The sequence below is a fragment of the Gouania willdenowi genome, chromosome 9, assembly GCF_900634775.1.
Source record: "Gouania willdenowi chromosome 9, fGouWil2.1, whole genome shotgun sequence".
Lineage (NCBI taxonomy): Eukaryota > Metazoa > Chordata > Actinopteri > Blenniiformes > Gobiesocidae > Gouania > Gouania willdenowi.
The window spans coordinates 12,511,712-12,533,896 of NC_041052.1; the positions used below are offsets into that span (position 1 = coordinate 12,511,712).

At 37.3% G+C, this 22,185-nt stretch overlaps 1 protein-coding gene across 7 annotated transcripts in view; it reads right to left on the minus strand.

Moving 5' to 3' along the window:
* kank1a (KN motif and ankyrin repeat domains 1a) overlaps window positions 1-22,185 on the minus strand; it is a 58,636-nt gene that overhangs the window by 18,497 nt on the left and 17,954 nt on the right. For 3 of the 7 annotated variants that reach the window (XM_028456549.1, XM_028456555.1, XM_028456554.1), the window contains exon 2: window positions 5,900-6,024. In XM_028456549.1, the coding sequence (XP_028312350.1) occupies window positions 5,900-5,936 (37 nt within the window). In that variant the 5' untranslated portion in view covers window positions 5,937-6,024. Of the gene's footprint in view, window positions 1-5,899; window positions 6,025-6,754; window positions 6,784-8,607; window positions 8,655-11,293; window positions 11,398-11,949; window positions 12,067-22,185 lie in introns of those variants that run through there. The other 4 variants (XM_028456551.1, XM_028456552.1, XM_028456556.1 and 1 more) reach the window with 4 other exon arrangements.

Below are 22,185 nucleotides of genomic sequence, written 5' to 3' on the forward strand. Positions count from 1 at the left end.
AGGTCTGTGCTTCTTGAAGTCTGGATTAACACATCAGACAGTTTCAACTAAGATTAACAACGAGAGAAGTTACCCTTCTACTTACCATAACACAATAGTTAGTTTATACTATAAGTTAAGTTAAAGACCTTAGGTAATAAAGCAAAAATAGGTGCTTGGTAATTGGACAAATGTGAGGATATAAATGCTCAGCTAGTGGTTGAGACATTTAATATTTCTTCGTTCTAAGACTTCTTAAAGGTTTGTTTCCACCTTAGCATCATGCAGCTCCATCTGTTTTATCCAATAGACTGGATATGGGCAACTTTGAGTTTGAACACACAAAATATGATTGTCTGATCCGAGGGCCACATAATCAACATTCATGTCAACATATATATATAGAATAATATGACTGAACTATGCTTTAACACAGAATAAAACAAAGGGTTTGTGTTTTTGTTGCCGTTTTGTTCGTTTTTGTCGTTTAGTGTAAATGTATTTTTCTCTCATTTTGTGGGTTTTACCTCCGCCGAGCGCAGAGCGGAAGGTTATGTTTTACCCTGCGTTTATCTGTCTGTTAGCCATATAACTTGAAGATGAAATTTTCAGGAAAGGTTGATAATGGGACCTAGGAAAAGGTGATTCAATTTTGGTGATGTTCTGGATTGCGAAAAAATGAGAGAATACCAATAAATAGCTGTGCATTTAAGCGTGGTGGATTATGGGTAATCTAGTAGTAATAAGGAAGTGCATCGTGTGTACTAGGTGGAGGTCTGCGCTCTCCGAGTGCTCTAGTTTTATATGTTTTAGGAACCATGTGTTGCTGTTGTTGGTCATTTAGTGTATTTTTTTCTCCTTTGGTGTATTTTTTCTATACATTTTATTTATGACGTAATTTTTGATATTTTATTGTTATTTCATGTATGTTTGACGTGTTTTGGTTATTTTTTGACATTTTGTTGTTTTGTGTTTTTGTATATTTCTGTTTTGTGTATTTTGAGTGGTTTTTGTATATTTTTGTTGTCCTTTTATGTGTTTTTGAAGTCAATTTGAGTGTTTACTTCGGGGGGGCCACATAAAATTAAGCCGAGGGCCGCATGTGGCCCTATGACCGCCAGTTGCCTATGTTTGCAATAGACATTCAATCCTCATCTCTTAATTAAGCCAAGATGCAAAATGTAAGACGAATTTTTTTGTCCGTGTTGAACCTTAATGTAGTCTAACTAATAGCGGAAATATAAACAAAAAAAACATACATATTTCAGACACTCTTAAATAGGGATGTCCCGATACAACTTTTTCACTTCCAATACGATACCAATATTGCAGCCTTCAGTACTGGCCGATACCGATAGATACAATAACAGCACAAATCATACATACTTTTATTAATTATTTTGTAGTGTGGAATGTTAAAAAAGGCTTGATTATTTAAAAAAAAAATGACCCATTTATTATAAACCAATGGATTACATATAATTAACCTTTTAAAATAAGGATATTCTGACTGAAAGAAATGAAAAAATAAAATAGAAGATATTGAAAAAATAAATCCAAAAGACTTATATCAAATATTTTAGATGCAGTCCGATAAAATCCAATATTCATTTTCTGGCTAATATTGGATCGATACCAGATATCAATATCGGATTGGGACTCTAAAAGATATTATCTAGATCGATTTCTAGAACTTTTTCCCAGATTTGCAGCACAGCTTATATCAACACAAATCACATGCACTATAATCACTCTACACGCAGATCGACAATACTACTTAATAACATAACATCTGCCACTGAACGGGACTCTAAGAATTCCCAAATTGTCCATGTTTCCAGCTTTATGTTTCATCAATTACAAAACTAAAATGTGTGTAACACACACACACACACACACACACACACCCCCCCCACCCTTTCTTATTCAAGCAGCCTGGTATTTCCTGACTCTGCCTGTGAGTCTAATTACTCTTAAGGAAAATAGAGTCGACGTTTTGCTCTGCACACAGAGACACATCCGCACAAAAACAAACTCTGGAAGCATAACTAAGGCACATTCATCCCACAGAGGCTGGGCTGACATTTCTAGAAAGTCACAGGACAGTGCCAGACTCTGCTGCCAGATCTAACAGCTCAGCGTTGTACACGACAGAGCAGACGAAGGAAATGCCTGGGCTTCCCCTGTAAGTAGTAAAAAAAAAACACAGCCAAGACATGGAGTACTGTATGTCTTTATCAACGACTGAAAAGGCCTAATTACATCTCAACGTAATGTCAACTACAATATAACAACAATAAAACACAAATAAGTTTGAGTTGTAGAGCACGAGTTTGCCTCACAGTGGGAAAAAAAACCCAACAAGGTTTGAATTACAAAAAAATGTACATTACCTGTTTACTGTGTTTACTGCCTCAACCCATAAAACTATTTACACTAAAATACTTCAACATTATTTGTCCCTTTAGACGACATATAAAGTCAATCATGCAATTTAAAATGCATTTATGTTCAAACAAAAAGCTTCTGCAACAGTAAAGGAACAGCTGAAAGAAACATTGTGCTTCACCACTTTAACACACACCATTATAACCTCACAGTGAATGCACTCTAACGATGGACGAGTGACTGGTACCAAAGAATGCATAAGAAACAAAACCTCTTTAGAAAGTCTGTAAATGCAAGGAAGCAAACACTTGATTGGTGGAGTCATGTCAGGTCATAGATGGACGGACAAGTACTAGGGCTGAACGATTTTGGAAAAAAATCTAATTGCGATTTTTTTCCTCAATATTGCGATTTAATATACGATTATTTATTCAAGGGCCTCTTGTCAATAAATCAATCTGTTTCATAATAAAAAATTTCAGATTTATTTGAATGAATGAATGAACGCTTTTATTTCGGTTTAAAAACATACATTTAAAAAAAACAAGTTTTTACAACACAATTTATTTAAACTTCAAATAAATATAAAATATCATTTTTAAAGCACAGATTACAACAACAAAGCAAACAAATCTGTGGCTTTACCTCTTCAACATATCTAACCAACTTCACGTTTCATGAAACATGTAAACATGGACAGGACAGTCTATAAATAAATAAAATAAACGGATATAAAAAATAAAACTAAAGCTTACTAATATCCAGTCAGTAACATCACACATACTAAAGTGCAGAAAAAGTAAGGAGAACTAATATCTGCTTTAACAAATTGGACGTTTTTTAGGTAAAACAAACTCCAAACAAACTTAAATTTAATTATTACTAAAAAAACAAAAAATAAAAAAAATTGCAGCCTTTGCGATTAGAAAATCGAATTTTATGATATCGCGATAATATCGCAATTGCAATTAATCATTCAGGATTACCAAGTACTCAACATTTCATCAGAAACAAATCCGTGTTCACATGTCATTGCAAGTATTAGAGTATTAACTACTACTAGGATCGCAAAAGGGCAGAACAATTCCAGTGAATTTCCACGGGAATGTTAGTTCAAGAATTTGGTGAATATTGAAAAATTAAAACTTTTCATGGGAATTATTTATTAGAATCAATGGGAATTTGGTAGCAACGGTTTTTTTTATCAAAACAAAAATGTTAAATACAAAATAAAACTGTTATTTTCTTCAGTTTCTATTTGCACATAAATTTCATAAGATGATGAACTGAAAGCTTAGTTCATGGTTAGACACCGTTCACCTTTATGAAAGTCAACCAACCAGAAACACATTGTTTTTCTTGCTTTGTACCGATAGTTGTACAGCATTTTTGTTAGCAAAATAGTTTTAGAGTAACTAAAGGTCAAAACTACATTTATTGCTGTTGTTGTATTTGGTCATGAGGTAGTGCTGTTGATTGACAATAATGTTGAGTTGGACTACAATTAAAGTATTTCAATTTGGCATTTAGTACAGTATACAGTACACAGCATACAGTACGGTTGCCCTAAATGGGTTGAAACACAGCTATTACACTCACATTTTGCTATTGGCTGAGATGAAGGCCGATGACATTTGAATGGCTTCTTACGTCACGAACCACCACTGTTGGCTCCGCCCCTAATCTAAAAACTAGCACCTGTCAAATCTGTAATCTGTGGTGAGTTGGTTGGATTGAGAGAATTTTAAATGGAGAGCTATAGTAAGTATTGAGTAGGTACTTAACATAGCATAGATCAGTGGTTGTCAAACTATTTTGGCTCAAGTACCCCCTTTCTCTTACTTTTGAATCCAAGTACAGTACCCCTTTTGTCCAACCACAACATTTTGCTCAGAATTCTGTGAAAAACAACTAATATAGAGGATAATGCTGGAATGAATGAGTGATAACACACATTTTAAAGAATCTCATTTTGGAAATAAGTGAATGAAACAGTATTTAGTGCCTCATGAATAGATTTCATTCTTCAGTTTTTGTCATTTCCAGTTATCGCCCTCCTGATGTGGGACCAAAACTGACCTTTGTATTTTCAGTTCCTGTTCTAATCAAGATCACTTCAATCATCATTTTGAGTGTTTTTGGTGTCATTTTGTGTATTTTGTTGTCGTTCTGTCTGTCAATCAGTATATTTTTCTCTAATTTTGTGTGTTTTTGTTGTCATTTTTGTGTGTTGGTATACTTTATATTATTCTATCTCAATGTGTGTTTTTGGTGTCGTTTGGTTGTTTCTTATCTCATGCGTTTTTCTCTCAATTAGTGTGCATTTGTTGTCGTTTCGTGTGTTGCTGGTAGTTGTACATATTTTTCTCTTAGCGTGTGTGTTTATGGTGTCATTTTGTGGATTTTGTTGTCAATTCTTTTTATTATTCAGTATATTTTTCTCTTATTTTGTGTGTTTTTGCTGTCGTTTTGTAGGCTGCTGGTAATGTTAAGTATGATTATCATCTTTAACTAAAAATAAACATTAAAACCCCATTATTTTATTGCTTTCATTTGTTAATTTTCCTCTCCCTCTCTCTCTCAAGTACCTCCTGTAGTGCCATTATATACCCCTAGGGGTACACATACCCCCATTTGAGAAACACTGGCAGAAAGACTGATCTTTGGAGATTTAACAGTACAGACTGGTCCTAACTGCTCCAGGAGACCAAAAGCATTTTTTTAATATACATTCAGCGTTGACGCACGTTAGCCAAACCCTGTGTTTTTATTTAAAAAGTTACAATTGATAGATTATAACAGTAGTTTTTAATATCACAGAAAAACAAAACCCCTACACTGTGCTGTTGCTCTAGAAGTGGATCCGCCCATTTTCTCTAACCTATCATTTCATTTCCTAGCGGTGGCATTTCCAACATTCAGGACGAGGTACGTGTGTCCACGAGCAACTGTCCCGCATGCTACACATTCCTGAGAAAATTTGGAAGTAAGAAGATTCACACTCTGCTGTTAAGCAAAGCAGGAATGTGAATTCTCTGCAGGTGTATGTTCAAAGCTCAGCCAACAGTGTTTTTTTCAGCGCCAAAGCGTGGAAATCTTTTCTACTCGTGCACCACATGATCACTGAACTTCACTGATCTTACCAAAAAGTCAAGGAGAACTATTTCTGTTATTCCTACACATCCCTGGTTGCACCAATAATGCAATGATTTGGAATAAACCAATGTTTGCTAATTGGTGCTACAGTGAAATATCAAGTGCAAACGATTTGGCTAAAGATGGAACAGATACTTAACGATAATGCATCAAAGTGAACGCCTCATCTTAATTTAGTCTGGGTTTATCTTCCCTAGCTCAACTTTATTTAGACAGATATTTCTATATATAAGCTCATAAGACCAAGTCAGGAATATTTTGACATTTTGAAATCCATCCATCTCCAACTTATGCAACAAAATCAGGGCGACTCAGGCTAGAGACTTCTTTAAAATGGTGTATGACAGAAATAAATAAAAGCAAATGTGAATATTACCTGGGCCACTGCCATTCACGTGCATGGTTTGAGCCATGGCTGCAGCTGTGTGCTCTGGGTCCCACTACAAGACTCAGTCATGCAAATGCCATGCATCAAGTCCAGAACGTCATGCAACCTGCAGGCTGGAACACAACACAAAGACAGCATTTTACTCACAATTCCAGTTACAGACGAGGACAGGAAAATAACAATAAGTCAAACAACACAAGTCAAAAACTGTGCACATAGTCCAGAGGCCACACCCCCATCTTCCTGTGCCGAGTTTGCATGTTCATTGCACAGGTTTCACTACACCGACAGTAGAAGAGTATGCAAAAGATTTCCCATTTGTTTGTTATCTTCAAATAGTTCAACATTTACAGCCATTAAAAGGTAAAGTAGGGTCCAGAGTTTAGCAACATCGGGCCTCAACATGAAGACAAGGGTTCAATTCCACTCATGGTCATGTCTTTCTGAGCATGTTTGAACACGTTTTCATGTTCTCTTCTTGTTTCCTCAGTACTTTGGCATAAAAAAAACATGTTTGTTGGAAGTCTCCCAGTTGACAGGAAATGAATATCCTAATGACTGTATTCTGTCTGTGTCAGCACCATAATTACTTTTGTTGTCCAGGATAAAACAATATGAAATGATGAAGACTTTCTTTAGCCACTAAATCATTTGCATCCATGATTGAGCGTCCATACACACCTAAAGGAACAATTTAATGCAGCTGGCTATTATAACTGAAAATAATTATTTTTTATTTTATTTTTTACTTACTGTATGTTTTATTTGCTAAATAAAACAAACCCATTAATTCAAACATCTACAAATAATAAAGCTTGGCACACACATGTTATTAATACTAACTTTGAGTTGTTTAATCCTCGCATATGCAAGCTCCTCCCCTCTGCCCCGCCCCTCTCAAAGCCAAAGCGAGCCTGCAGGTCAACATAAGGAAAGTTGTTGCTAGTCGTCTTGAAACATGGCAGGAGAAATTCTCTTCTATAGGAACACTTTGGGTTTGATGATGAAGATCTAGAGCAAAGACACATCACATGCAAGAAGTGTTTGACATACTTGATTTTAGTGTGAAGAATTTTATTTATGTTTAAAGAATATTATTTTTGGGTTTTTTGTACAAAATATAAATAACTTTTTGGTTGACGAAAAATCGTTTGAATAATCGTGATTTCAATTATGACTAAAAAAACTGTGATTATTATTTTGTCTATAATCGAGCAGCCCTAAGTTAAACTTGGGGTAAAGACTGAGGCATTGGGCAGGGATTTCACTAAGAAAATACAACAAGGTGAGGGACATTAACCACTATTAGTTTAAAGTAGATTGAATCATTGGGCTTTAACACAAATCTTTCCTCTCAACCTGTAAACAACACACCAGGACTTAGGCACATATTCCAATATTAAGCAAAATTCTCATCCCTTTAATATTTTAATAATAGTTTTTTTTAAGAAATCTTCTTCCCTGCAACAGGAACTGATACAACAGTTTCACATCATAAATAATAAGTAGTTGGCTATTGTTTAAAGTCAAATTCCGTGAATTGATTTTTGAAATTAAATTTAACAGATTTTTTCTTATTTTTATTTCTCCAATCTTCACATAAATATTAAAGATAATATCCCTAGCATGAAAACGAGTCACATTCTGCTACATTAACACTTTTAAGTAGCTCCTCAATACAATGCAACACGTTGAAAACAAACTTTACATTCTAGGTAAATCTTACCACCAGAGCGTAAAAAAGATTAAACCTAAACAGGCCAAGTTTACTACATTACAAGCCACCTGAAAAGGCATATAAAGGAACAACTCTTTTGTTTTAAGCTTAATGTCTGTTATCCAAAAGATACAACATGTGGAGAAGCACCTCTGTCAGTATCTTCATTGCAGAGCAGCCTTATCTCCACTGCAACACATGTTTACAACACAAACCTAGAAAACAAGGCACAACAATGTCACCCAAGCCCCGACTGTCCCTCATCTCCAGGAACAATAATAGATTAGATACTGAGAGGCCTGAGCAGGCATCGCAGAGCACACGTGACTTTCACTTTTCCAGCACTAAAACAAACGGCGCTGATCTCAGACCACAACACGTCTAATGCAGTAAAAGATTAATTTCTTCACTTCTGTGCACTTCTTTAACAGAAAGGACATCCCAATAGATGGCAACAAAATAGTACCCTAGCTGCTACATGATCCCCCAGAAGCAAAACACCAGACCAAAGATACTTCCAAGATTCAGAAATCGTAAACAACATTGTCTGCTAGTGATTAGCACAGCTACATCTGGACAGGACGACACGGACAATCTCCAACTGCAAAAATAGAGACTTAATCAACTTGTGTACTTATTTTTAAACTGTGGGAGAAAACTAAAGTATTGAGAGAAATGTGCATTAACAAGGAGAACATGCAAACCACACAAAGAAAAACATCCCAGCCCATCTCTGGGAGTCGCACATGATCTCCTTCAGCTGCTTTACATTAAGCTTCAGAATGTTCAGAGGACTTTAAAGTATGAACACTGTAAATATCAAATGTAAGCGAGCACACACCTATATGTGCACAGCAAATTAAAAGCTTGCATGCAACTGTGTGGAAATAAGGGCTCAGGTTGTTTAATAAAGCTCGAGGAGCAGCTCATTTTACCAACTCCATGCACACACATTGCAATAAAACCACATTGGACTGACCCAACATCTCCCAAGTGTCCTGTTCCATGAGCTGCCAGAGTGTGAACCTGCAGGAAGGAGCAGGAAAACCTAAGAATCAACACTGGCAAACTGACGACAGTGATCGGATCCAAACTTTTGGTTCTTATAGTGAGAAAACAAAACATTTGTTGACATTACACGAAGGCAAAGCCTGTTATAATCGGTCTTGTAATACCCATTTCTTCCACAAGATACAGGACATTATTCTGGTTTCAGGGCAAAGAGGGAAACCACTATCCTTTGGTTGCAGGACCAACAAACTTCTGTTTTAATATGAAAGTATCGCATACCTTACCCATATGTCCCTGCATCATCTTTATGTGATCATAACCATAACTACCATATGTCTACATCCTGAAGAGTGATGACAAGATAAATTGGACTGTAGACAAAAGATGTGATGGAATGTTAAGTTGAGGTATAGTTTATTCAGACAAGGTTTTACAGGAAAAGTTTTTCTCCAGACATTTTGGGACTGTCAGTCTTCGTCTGAGGAGTTCTGCTGATCGCCTTTGATGGTTTCTTTGAAGTTTCACTTGACTGCCATGTAATAGTTCCAGTGAGAGACTGGCAGTTGACAGTCAAAACATGACATAAAACTTAATAAAAAACCTCGTCTGAATAAACAAAAACCTCAACTTAACATACTGTTGAAAAAGAAGAGAAAATTAATCTGGCTGGAACTAAAAGATGTGATGATTCATGCAAAACTAAGGGCGTCTTCACAAAAGTAAAACCCAAAGTGTTTCAACCTATCTGAGATTTGTTTGCTAGGAAAGTTGACTCTTTTGGGCCGGTGTGAACATGCAAACAAATTCCAGAGGAGAGAGTCTTTCTTTCGGCCAAGTGTAAAACAAAAGGCCATAAAATATCTAAGCAATCTAAATCAGTGTTTCTCAAATGGGGGTACAAAATGGCACTACAAGGGGTAATTGGGAGAGAGAGAGAGAGAGAGAGAGAGAGAGAGAGAGAGAGAGAGGAGAGAGAGAGAGAGAGAGAGAGAGAGAGAGAGAGAGAGAGAGAGAGAGAGAGAGAGAGAGAGAGAGAGAGAGAGAGAGAGAGAGAGAGAGAGAGAGAGAGAGAGAGAGAGAGAGAGAGGCTTGAAATGACCGGAAATGATTAAAAACTATCGCAATAAATCTATTCAGGAGCCACTAAATCAGGGTTTTTCAACCTTGGGGTCGAAACCCCATGTGGGGTCGCCTGTATTTTCTGAAAAATAAAAAGATTTTTGAATCTTTTTTAATTATTACTAAATATATTATATATTATTATATTATATAATATTTCAATTAAAGCAATCTTAATTGTATTTCTATACTTTTACTTAATGAATATACTTAGTTCAACTAAATTTTAGTAATATATATATATATATATATATATGAGCTCAAACATGATCAAAAAACAATTCTAGAAATAAATATCTTTGGGGTCGCCAGAAATTCTTTATATCAAAATGGGTTCACAATCCAAAAAAGGCTGGGAACCACTGCACTAAATACTGTTTCATTCCACTTCATTATGCTCTATAGTTGTTTTTAAAGGGGACATAATGATGCAAAATCCACTTTTGCAGTATTTTTGAACACATGAGGTAACTTGAGTGTCCACCGGCACACAAAATGTGGAATAAATCCATCTCGTCCTTTGTTTGTAGTCTGTTTTCTGAGTTTGTGACATCACAAGTTGAATCAGGCTTTGCTTCGAACTCTAGCTGCCAAAGACACTGTTTTATTTTTAATGGCAATGTCCCCTCTGTAGTTGGGAAATACTTCACCCCGGACTGTTTCCATAACCTCATAACTCTTTTTGGGACACCCCGCGGAAGAGAGGGGCAGGGGGAGGAGGAAATGGAGCGCTCTGAAAGAGCTGTTCTATACCGGATCTTAAACCTCACCTTCTGCTTGATTCATGTTATGTTTTGACCAAACCCCAGCACAGATATGTCTTTTAGACCACAGGGAACGGTTTTAAAAGGGGAAAAAACGGGTATAACATGTCCCTTTTAAATAGTTTTATGAGGAAAATGTTGTAGTCGGACGAAGGGGGTACAGGGATTCAGAAATAAGAAAAAGGGGGTACTACTTGAGCCAAAACATTTTTAGAACTACTGCTCTAAATTACAGTGCATAAAAATAAACAGCTCTGTAAGTGACAGGGGTTTCACTGTCAATTGGAAAGCAACAAAAAGTGCCCAAAGTTGACCCAAACCAAGCCATATCAAAGTGATAAAATGATCAACTGTTCCTTAAACATTTGGCCCAAGTCCAGGAATATCTTGGTGTGAAGGCAGCCTGAGGAATACACCGACAAGGTTTATTTACCTCACTGAGACTAGTATGAATGCTCCTGAATCAGATCGACCCATAGTATAGTGCAAAAGGACTCTAGTCACATGCAAACGGCAGAACGTTAAATTTGTTCCATTTGGCCTGAAATAAATGTTTCCAAATACACCCGAATAAAAGATTGTCAGTTGTCAATAACATTCTTTTTGATTTCATTTCTAAAACCATTAAACATAAAATCCTTGCACTGACAGTTCACTTCTCAAGCATGGACCTTTAAATCTTTATGTGTAGTGGTATAGCACTGAAACGCTGCAGGTAAAGGCCAGCAGCATCTGTCACACAGTCTCACACCAACAAGTTACGGTGCTTACCTGTAACTCTCATTCTAGCTTCTTGCCACAACCCAGTCTGCAAGCCACTGACGCCAGCCTTTACCCATCAGCCCTTTGAGCAGAGGGATGGGTTTCACAGCTAAGATTAGACAATCCTCATATGACAGCCCAGCTATCTGCACACTATAAGAGGAGCCGGTCACTTTCAGGCTGTTTGAGGAGGCGCGGCCCCACTGCTGGGCCTCCAGGTCAAAACGTACGAGGGTCTAATGTGGTTTCAGTCATTCTTACTCACACACTGTCTATTGGATAAGGGGCTAATGAGCCAAACAGTGCTGCGTCATGGAAAGGATTTTTGGTGAATTAAGTAGTGCAGTTAGCCTGCACCATTGCAAAAAAAAGAAGTTGATTGACAGAATGAGTAGTGATCAAGTCAAGAGTATCGTAACAAGCCGTAATAACCAAGACCATTCATTTAATATGGAATCCCTTCATTCAGAAGAATTGAATGGAAAATTACAGAACTTTACCATGCATCCATCGTCCATCTCAACTTTTTATGATCAAGGTTCTGCTGTAATGGAAATATTGCAGCTTTCTCAGTGCACAAGACAGGGAACACCCTGGACAAGTCAGCAGTCCATCACAGACACAAACACCAACTCTAACAATAGCTAATAAGTCAAAGAACTTACCACTGCTCAGTATCAACGCACTCATAAGCTGATCTGGACCTTTACACAACGCAAGCAGCAAACAATGACAACAAAAAGACGTTTTACACAAACCAGAACGACTTGTTTGGTTCCTCCTCAGCCGTTACATAAAAAGGAAACACACACGTGTAGCTTTTAGTCTGCAGAGGTATGACGAGGTGCAGGTGCGTTCCAGCTAATTTACAACAACACGGGTCAGGTTCCACACACAGAGGTGTGCGTGTCGGAGGTAACCTGAACTAAATAATTTACTGCGATGCAAGACAGACACAAATGAATGTTTCTACCGAATGTGTTCGGTTTATGTATTTAATTTTTAAATATTTCTAATGTGTAAAATCATTACTGTGATTACTATCAAACATTTTTACAATTACTAAGCTTTATAATAAACTATTAGACATTCTCAAATTTTATTCATTTGTCCCAGAAATGTCAAAACCAAAGACAATGTTCAACTTTACGCTGCAACACTGGGCTTTCTCCATTGACCAAATTGGTTTGTTCACCATAAGCCACTGGTCAAGGGTCAAATAATTTAGGGCAATTTTATTCCCAATTTACATCTCATTTTTTAATGGTTGTTTAAAAAAGGTCTCTATTTCAAGAGTAACTAAACCCCTGCTGTCTGATGACCTGCCACTAGGAGGGAAATTCAAAAAATGCCTTGATTGTGGGCGGGGCTCCTGAGACACCCCCACTCAGGCAGCTGGTCAGTGCTGACAATGATAGACCACTGCCTGCTCAACTACTACATACAATACACAGCCTAAAAGCATAAGCACACAGCCCCACAAACACTATATTAGGACCCTATAAAATCCGCGTTAAAATAGCGGACAGAATCATGGAATCGACCAAAGGAAAACCCTCCTCCCTCCTCCTTTTATAGGAGGGGCGGAGCCAACGATGTTCACCAGAATCCGTCTCAGCCAATAGCAAAATTCAACTGAAATAGCCGGAATTCAACCCTTAGAGGCCACCAAGTCTGACATTTTAGAACTAAATATGCAAAATTAAAACAATTTTACTAAAATCTTAAGCATTGGACCAGGATCAATCAACAGCACTACTTAAGGTGCAGTCCGCGACTCTCAGATCCCTCTCTCCCCGCTGCTCTCTTGCCCTGCCCCCAAACTTTCCAAAGTCCCTCCCTCAGAGGAGCTAACAAGCTAACGTTAGCCAGACAGCAACATCACAGTAATTTAACATGGTTTGTTAAAAGCATATTACTGCAGCGCTTCTCTCTATCAATGTGCACACACCTCAGCAGCAACAGCAACAACACGGTGTCACTTACAGCAGCCACATGGAGGCTGCTGCGTGCACGTGAACAACACATGCACTACAGAGTTCTAGTGTAACAATTGGTGACTTCTGCTTGTTGTTACACTAATTCCATGTTCTACTCCTCTAGACCATACAGTGTAAAAAAGACGGTGCTACAGCCCCGGGAAAGGGGCAGGGCCTGTGAGCAACAGCTGTGAGACAGCCCATCAAACACAATCCTGGCTCTGATTGGTTCTTTTTGCTCGGTTGCGGTGCATTCTGGCAATCTGCCAAAGGCTGCAAGAACAGGAGGGGGGACTCAATGAGTCTGTTTTTTTCACACAAACTACTAGTTTTATGTAAAGCTGTCCTTACATAGTGACAGCTTTCGCAAATATGACAAAAAAGTCACTTTTATAAGAGTTGCAGACTGCATCTTTAAGACCCAAATACATATGTATTCAGCAGACAAAAGTGGGGTTGGGGTAATGTTACCTTTTAAGGTAAATTTATACAAAAGCAAAAACATTTTTTTTTAATTAATTTAAAAAAATAGGTAAGGAATTAACGGTTAAGAGTTGAGTAATCAACCAAAAATATTACTCAAATGATAATTTGTGGGGACACTTCGACAGTAGACTAGATTCAGTGATAAGGGAAAATGGACGAAAATCACTGAATTAACTTCCTGAAACGGTTGTAAGAATTTACCCTCACCTAAATTTATCATGCATTTTCGCCATTGGTCACTTCTGAAGCATAGAAAAATGTAATTATTAACAAAGATTGAACTCAATTTTTGTCAATGAAGCATTTGTAGCATGATTTTTGGGACATTAAATATGCGTTGGGAAAATTAAACCCTCAATCGAATGCCCTTCGACAGCTCAAGTCTACATTTTTAGACTGCTGAAGCTCATACATTAATTTATTTTACTGTAATAAAAAGTCAGAAAACCAAGAAAAACAGAACATAAGGTAACAATGAGAGCACAAAGTGTATCCAAACACTACGATTGTCAACTCTCTGGGCCTCCAGAGTGAATTCCTAAATGAAATTTCAGCAGAGGCTGTTGGCATGTTGGAACTGAACTCTCACATCTTAAGGAGACTGTGATGAAAAAGGGTGTGGGACAATGTCAGCAGTGGACAGAGTAAACGATCGACCAATAATCGTCACGGCCGATTATATTTTTACAATAATGGGCATCAGTCGTGTTTTCCACCAAACGCTGATAAAATAAGTTTGTTTTAAAATGTGTTCCTTTGGCTCCTATACAGTTGTCTCTTTCTGCCTGAAGTCACCACTCGACTGTAACAAGGTTCCGCCTACAGCCCTCAGTGATTGGCTACACAGCAAGTGAAAGCCAATCAACTTTGTCAATAAAACTTTTAAAATTGTGCTTTCGTCATTTATTAATGTTTTCTGCTCTGTGGCACTTTGAGAATGTTTAAATGTGAAGTGCAATACAAATAAAAGGTTATTATTATCATTATTATTATGCTCTGCGAAGCAGTGCTGTGATTATAGAAAGTAAGGCAACAGATGAATAACAATCCTGAAGTTTTAAAAACACCACATCCTTATTTTGACGGTAATAGAGGTAACGAGTGGAGGACAGAGGAGCCTCTTAAAGAAAAAGTTACAAGTCTGTGAGAGTCAGAAATCTTGCTTGTTTGTAGGTGACCAAATACTTATTTTACCAAAGGATTTACCAATTAATTCATTAAAAATCCTACAATGTGATTTTCTGGATTTTTTTTCTCTCATTTTGTCTGTCATAGTTGAGGTATGTCTATGATGAAAATTACAGGCCTCTCATCTTTTTTAAGTGGGAGTACTTGCACAATTGGTGGCTAACTGAATACTTTTTTGCTCCACTGTAAATACCTAATGTCTGTCTGACATGTATGTTTCAGTTTTGCTTTGTCGAGTTCTGGTCAAAGCTTGAATAAGGTTCATATCATAAATGGTCTGTGTTTAAAAGCAAATCGGCACCACAAAAAGCGAAAACAAAATATTCGTCTCTTCTTCTTTCTCCTTGTCCTCCACTGCACCTTCTCATTCATTCTCTTTTTTTTTTTTTTGGTCGACTACGTGTGCCATAGTCTTGGTCGTCCAACCATTTCCTTGGTTGAGTACAGCCCTAGTGGGTTTCTTCAAACATCCATTCACACCCGCTCTAATTTACTGCTTTCCATCGACATATGAAGCGTTTTTAATGTTTGTTTTTTACTTTAAAGGCAGATAGCATGAATTTTAACGTTTATTTAACAATATCTAGCAAATTGTGCATCGTGTGGCACTCATCTTACCAGATATTTGCAATGACTCTCTTCATATAATAAGATGATCGTGAACAATATGATGTCAGACATGGTGACACAGGGACTTTAATGCCGGTGCACTGAATCTATAAATTGTGCTTTAATTATCATCCAACAAGTCATCACTTCCAAATTCTTTCCAATGCAGCAATCACAGAGAAAACAAACAAAATCATCCTCACTGACCTCAGATTCTGGGTTTTTGTTCACAAAACCTTTTAGCTTTATATGAGGAATTTGAAATTATAGTGTCAGACCGATACATCTGCGTAACACATGCCAATAGATTCAAATCCAGCTAAAATACACTCCCAGTGAAAACATTTTGGATATGTGGGAAAGGGATTTTCAAAATATGTAAACCTCAGAGTCGGAGAAGAAGCAGAGGACAGTAATTTAAGTGGTTTTCTTCTACCAAATGATGATTTCAGGGCTTTCAGCAGCTTACTCTGTACTTAACAGACAGATGGTGGGAAAGACATGAACCCTGGCAGCTCTGAAGAACAGCAGGACACGAAGAGACAGAGTGGTCTTTTCACTTTGTAATTACCTTTCCATAATCAATAACTGGACAGCACAAAATGTCTACTCCTGTCATTGGTTATAGGTTTGTTTTGATTCATCCTTATTTATTGTTTTGAATCAAAAATAAAAAAAATATGTATTAATATCAGAATTTGAGGAGCGCTTGTTTAGGTTGTATAATTCAAAACGTTTGCATTGTAACATGAACAGACATCCATCTTTCCTGTGAATCACTGAACAAATATTTGGTTGTTCTTTTCTGTGAATTGCTTCACATCTTGAATGTATTCAATCATCTTCTGGCTGTTAGATATTCCAGCCTGGGATAAACCCACATCCCACAATCCTTTTGCATTGCTCACTTCTGCCCCAGAAAAACAGCTTTGTTGGTGTCAATTTTTTTTTTTTTTTTTAGATGGATGTATTCAAGCTGATCAAAGCTCACTGAGTGTGCAACCAATAGGTTTGCCACTAAGATCTTTTCGTTGTTTGCATTCAATGAAATACCAAACATCCTGACTGATAAACACATGGATATATTTTTAGACTTTTCGGAAACAATAAAACAACCTCATGAACAAATGTACTGCAGTCAGCTTAGGGGATTCAAACCTCAGTCCTCCAGCCTGTCAGGCCTGAGTGCTTGTAATTCAATTTAACACCACACCAGTTCATTTGTGGTATCGCTGGTCATTACATCAACACTAATGAGCTGTAAGATTGCTTTGATTACTTTTACAATCATTTTAACTATGTGGCAGTATTACATTATACCATTAGTGCAGACAGATGATCAATCAATAACTCTCTATTAAGCATGAAGTAGATATTTAGAGTTCCCATCACAATTATACATAGTAAATCTAAGTTGACAACACTGCCCCCTAGGGGAAAATAATTGGGAGCTTGAGTTTTAGTCCCTCATACAATAAAAAAAATGACCATGTTTCATTCAAGTCAAGATTTAGCTTAATTTATATAGCAGCTAGAGGGCTTGAAAGTGAAAAAGAAATAAATTGCATTTGTGTGTGTGTGTATGTTACGATCATCCTTAAGCGACAGGGAACAATAAACAGAATTATTAAAAACATCTATTACAAGTTACTTTTCTTTCACATCCAGGAATCTAAACCCTGTTTCTAATTTGGAATGCTTAGGTCTCACACTACTAATAAGGCTTTTATTTTGTTGAAAGGCAGCAGTAAAAAAAATGATGATCCAATATATCGCTTGTTTTGAGGTTGGTGTTTTTTCATTCTCTCACATACACTGACAGAGGACCGAACTATTGTAAGACAGAAGAAAGGGGGGAAGAGAATATTCTTTTAAAATGAGACTTAATGTTTGAAATTCAATTGGTAAATGAGTCAAAAGCCAAAGCAGCACTCATGGTGGTTTTCTCCTCCTCTTGTCAATGTTTTATCATTTCATCTTTGTCAGACTGGCATCAATCACAGCACAAACAATCATTTCTTTATTCATTCCTCTGATCACTCTTTCCCATTGGTTGGGTTTCGACTATTCCTCCCCAACATTTGTGTCCATGTACCCCCACCGTCCCACACATGCCCTTCTTTGACCCGCCTGCTTTAGACCAAAGGACAGGCTGGAGCCACGTGTTTGTTTAGTTCTCGAGTGGAGTCACCGAGGCGTAGTGAGCTACGGGCATGTGAACACAGCACCACATCAGACACAGACTCACTCCCTCATTCCACTGTAGAGCTCCACTCATTGTTTACCTTCATTAGCTGTGAAGCCAGTGGAGTTAAGTTCTACATCTGGATTGAAGACAAATAGTCAGTTCCTAGAGAGATTTCACGGCCAATTTTGATGATTGTTGCAGCCTAAAATGTCTGATTTTGCAGCAGTTTTTTCAAAAAACTACGGCAAAAGTTGCGGCATTTTGCGGCTTTGTTATTTTCCATAACTTTGCATTAACTGGTCAATTTGCTAAAAAAAACAATACAGAAATAAGCTCAGATTCACAATAATTTAACAAGATATGGATTATTTCCATCACATTTTAACTCAACTTTATTTATATAGCGCAAATTACAACAAAGTCATCTCTGTGCACTTAAGATATAAAGTCCATAGTAAGAAAAAAAGAACCCAACAAGAGCCACATGAACAAGCATTTTAAAAGTTTCCGGTGCAGAGAATCAGTTTGTTTACATTTTTGAAACAAAATAATCCTAAAATAAATTGTTCTAATCAATGCACATATAACTTTTGATACAAACACTTTTGCTGCATAAGAGTCTCGTGCATTCAGCAATTTGATGGATTTAATGTCTGATTCCTTTCAAGGTCGTGACATAAAATGGAGCATAATTTCCCCTGCGGTCACAGTTCATCAAACACACCAACAGTCAAATGATTTCTGTCGAGAGCTTTCCAACTCAAAGGCTTTTCCTTGTGTTGTCAGTTCACTGAAAGAGGCATTGTGTGAGAAATTCCCCCATCCTAAGTGCCCCTGTGTTTGCTTTTGTGCCAAGCGAGCCCACACTGGTGACCTTTTGGAGGACCAACCAGTGAGAAGCAACGCTGCCAACGACAGCCAGACAATGAAGAACAGGCTAATTAACGTGATGACAAGACGAAGAGGAAAAGAAGCAGAAGACAGACCTCAAAGCTGGCATCTCAAAACATAAAAACATTATTTAACATGTCAAACAAAGTCTGTGTGTGCATGTTGATGGAGCCCAGTATGATGTTTTAAACCTTTTTTTGTTTTGGCTTCTTTAAATGCTTGAGTGAGTAAACCAATTACGACTCACAACATTGACAGGCTGCCAGGAGAAGGAGGTGGTGTGTAGTTCATTGGAGCATATACATAAAACATGGTGCTGTTGCATCCATGTCCTAATGTAGCGTTGTGCAAGGACACAGCAACACTGGCATTTACAGATTATGACTCTAGTATCTGTTCCTAGAAAATATAGTGCCCAGGCTATGTGGATCAAAGAAAAAAGAAAGTTTAAAGGCTTTTTTTGTGTGTTTTGGTGTAAAAGATCATTTTGACTACAGCTGCACAACCTTTACTTTAGTACTTTAGCCTACTTTAACCAACAATCTTTTCTTTAGTAGTTGTATCTAGAATGAGCAACACAGCACCAAATCCAGCAGAAAAAGTATGGGGATGTCTATATTTTTGTCCTTTAACCACCCCTTTTCTACAATTTATGCACGTTAGCCCCAAGAACCAAAAACCAATTCACCCTCCAATGCTAAAATCAATTACAACTCCCTTGTGAGATCTTTTCATCTCCATGGCTTGAAGCTGCAGGTCAAGCTGTGCTATAGTCCACCTGCTGGAAACAACAGACACCTGCTAAATTATGATTCTTTCAATGCAACCTCAGCAGACGCCATGTTTTAGAAACGTCCTAATTGAAAAATTAAATAGTTTAGCATTTAAAAGAGGGCAGTCAACCACAATGATGAAAATCGTTCAACGTTATCACCAAGATGTAAAGACAAGGCAGTGAATATTATAACATACGAGATATTTAGAGATACATCACAGAAACATCGGGAAAGGGTTTCTCTCATATTAGTCCTTGAATTACTGAAGAAAGTTTTCTTTAAAGTTATTAAAAGGGAAATCTCTCTAAAGAAGAATTCAGAATGATGTCAAACAAATTTAAGACAACCTAGGATTAAGGCCTGAAACAACTCAATTAAACTGAAGAAAAAGACTTGATTCAATATTTAATTAGTGTTAATGGAGCCGCGGAGTCTCCTTTTCACTCTTTGGCGTTAGCTAGATACCGCTAGTTAGCTAGAAAGTGATAAGTTTACCAACAAGAAAAAGACTTAAGTGTGAGACCACTACACACTTCCTTAGAAATTGTTTATGTTCTTAAGGGGAAAGAAGAACAGGAAGGAAGCTGTTTTTATACTGGAACTGAAGGAAAATCACAGACTGGAAACACTGGTGACGTTTTTAATGCCGTCACGTAGTGATTTTTAAAAAAAATGTATATTAAATATTACAAATAAGGTAGATATAATAATAACATAATAATAATAATAATAATAGGTAGTTATTGTATCTGGTTTATTTTTCAAAACTTGGATGCATAAATATTTGGAAGAAAAAAAAACTAAGACATGCAAATTCTCACCCAAATTCTTCAGAAATACTTGCTGAGACTTATGTCTGCTTCTATTCTCTAAAAAGGTGTAATAGGATGATTCTCAAAGTTTGAAAAATATTCTTACTGTTACAGTAAATGTGGTGGCTTTGTGCTGATTCCTCAAAATTAAATTAATTAATTCACCATTGAAGATAAATGTATCTATTGATTATAACTATAGCATGCTGCTGGCCCTGAGGCACACATTTTGTTCTTTATGTTCTTTGTGAAAAATGATGATGAAAAAAATGTAATCCTTAAATATCTGCAAGTTTCCCACTCAGACCAGGTGTCTTCTATTGGCCTTCAGCAATAAAGCCTGCAGTGGCAGGACTGTTGCCTTCCAGGCCAGAGTTTAGACACCCCTGGTCCTGGAGCATTTTAATCCCCTCTGCTGTGATAGTACCCAAGCTGCAATCATGCAGACATACCCCAGGGGGAAGCACGGTGCTGAGAAAAGTCAAATGCATAACTGCAGTAGCAATCCATTGATGATGATGATTTACCTGCAGTAGTCTCATTAAATCTGCAGGGTCCTCATCCACAACAAGTGCAGCTGTTGCTTTAATGGCAAGCTTCTTCTTGTATACTGTGTTTAAATGGAACGTAAAGTATATTCATGTCCATCTGTGGCGTCTCATCTCCAGCTGGCCCCCGACGCTGGCCGTCTTTTGTCATTGTCCCTGCGTGCTCTCAGCTGGCGTCTTTGTTTACGGCGAGAGGTCAGGGCTATAACTGCTTAATGTGGTGACATCAGCAGTTAGTCTTGATTAACAGGCTTCAGTGCCATTGGCCATTTGGCTTTGGGATATGAAGCATGCTAATCTACAGTAGGGAAGAGGAAGTACCTTGTTTTATGGTCCTATTGTTTGCACAGAAATAAGTATTTTTGAAGGCTACATTTTGCAGCTTAAATATCATAAAATGAATAATATACGGTTAATAAAGAATGCCTAAAGCTCAAAACTCATTAACTCACACTTCAGAGCCACTCGTGCTTTTTAAACAAATTAGAAGAAAAAAAATAAACTCAAGGATGGACTGTGAAAAGAAAGGCCATCGAAGGAAGCGAGAGAATAAAGACTAATCCCATTAGCTAAATGATTTGTTCCACTCTTAGAGGGGCTGAAAAAAGGGGCCATACGGGGGAGGAAAAGGGGAGGGTTTCAGGGAAATGACAGCAGAGATGAGACGGGACTCTTTTTTTTTTTTATTCCTCCTCTGTTAGCATTGATGCTGCTGAAAGCTGTCCACTTCATGCCCCAAATACAAAGTCTAATTTATTCTCAGGAGGATGTGGACCAGGAAATACCAGGTCTAAACATCACAGAAAAGACCAGACAAAACTTTAAACTGTGCACCAAATAGAGTAAAGTTTCAGAAAAGGTCAAATAGAGTGATAAAACAGTAAAATAAACGTATGCATGCACTTTCACCACTTTAATGTCAAGTAAGCCTTTTCCCTGACCTAATGTTTGGAATAAATCTAAGAAATGTACAGTAGTAGCACATCAATTTTTTTCATAAAAATCCTGCATTAGTCATATATTGCAGTAGAAATCAATCCTAAAATTATTTTGTCTAATTTTATTTATATACAGGAGTACACAGGTGTAATTGCAACATCTTTGTGGTTAAAATGTCAAAGAAACAAGCTCTATTAAGCATAACTTTAGCATTCCTCCACCTCCAGCCAAAGAAATGCCAGACAGCGTCTGAACCGCAACAGAAGCAAGTGCAGGATGTCAGTTTACTTCAAACAAATGATGATTGTACAGAAATGTGGTGCAGATTATGCTGTAGAAATCCCACTGTGATGGACTAAAGCATTTCCTTTAATACAGCTGCTGAAAACTTTAGGTCATTTAGCTTTTGATTAGCATGCAAAGAGCAGAGCTGCAGGATAAACACAGATAAACAGACATTAAAGATGCGGACACCAGTGGTGCTT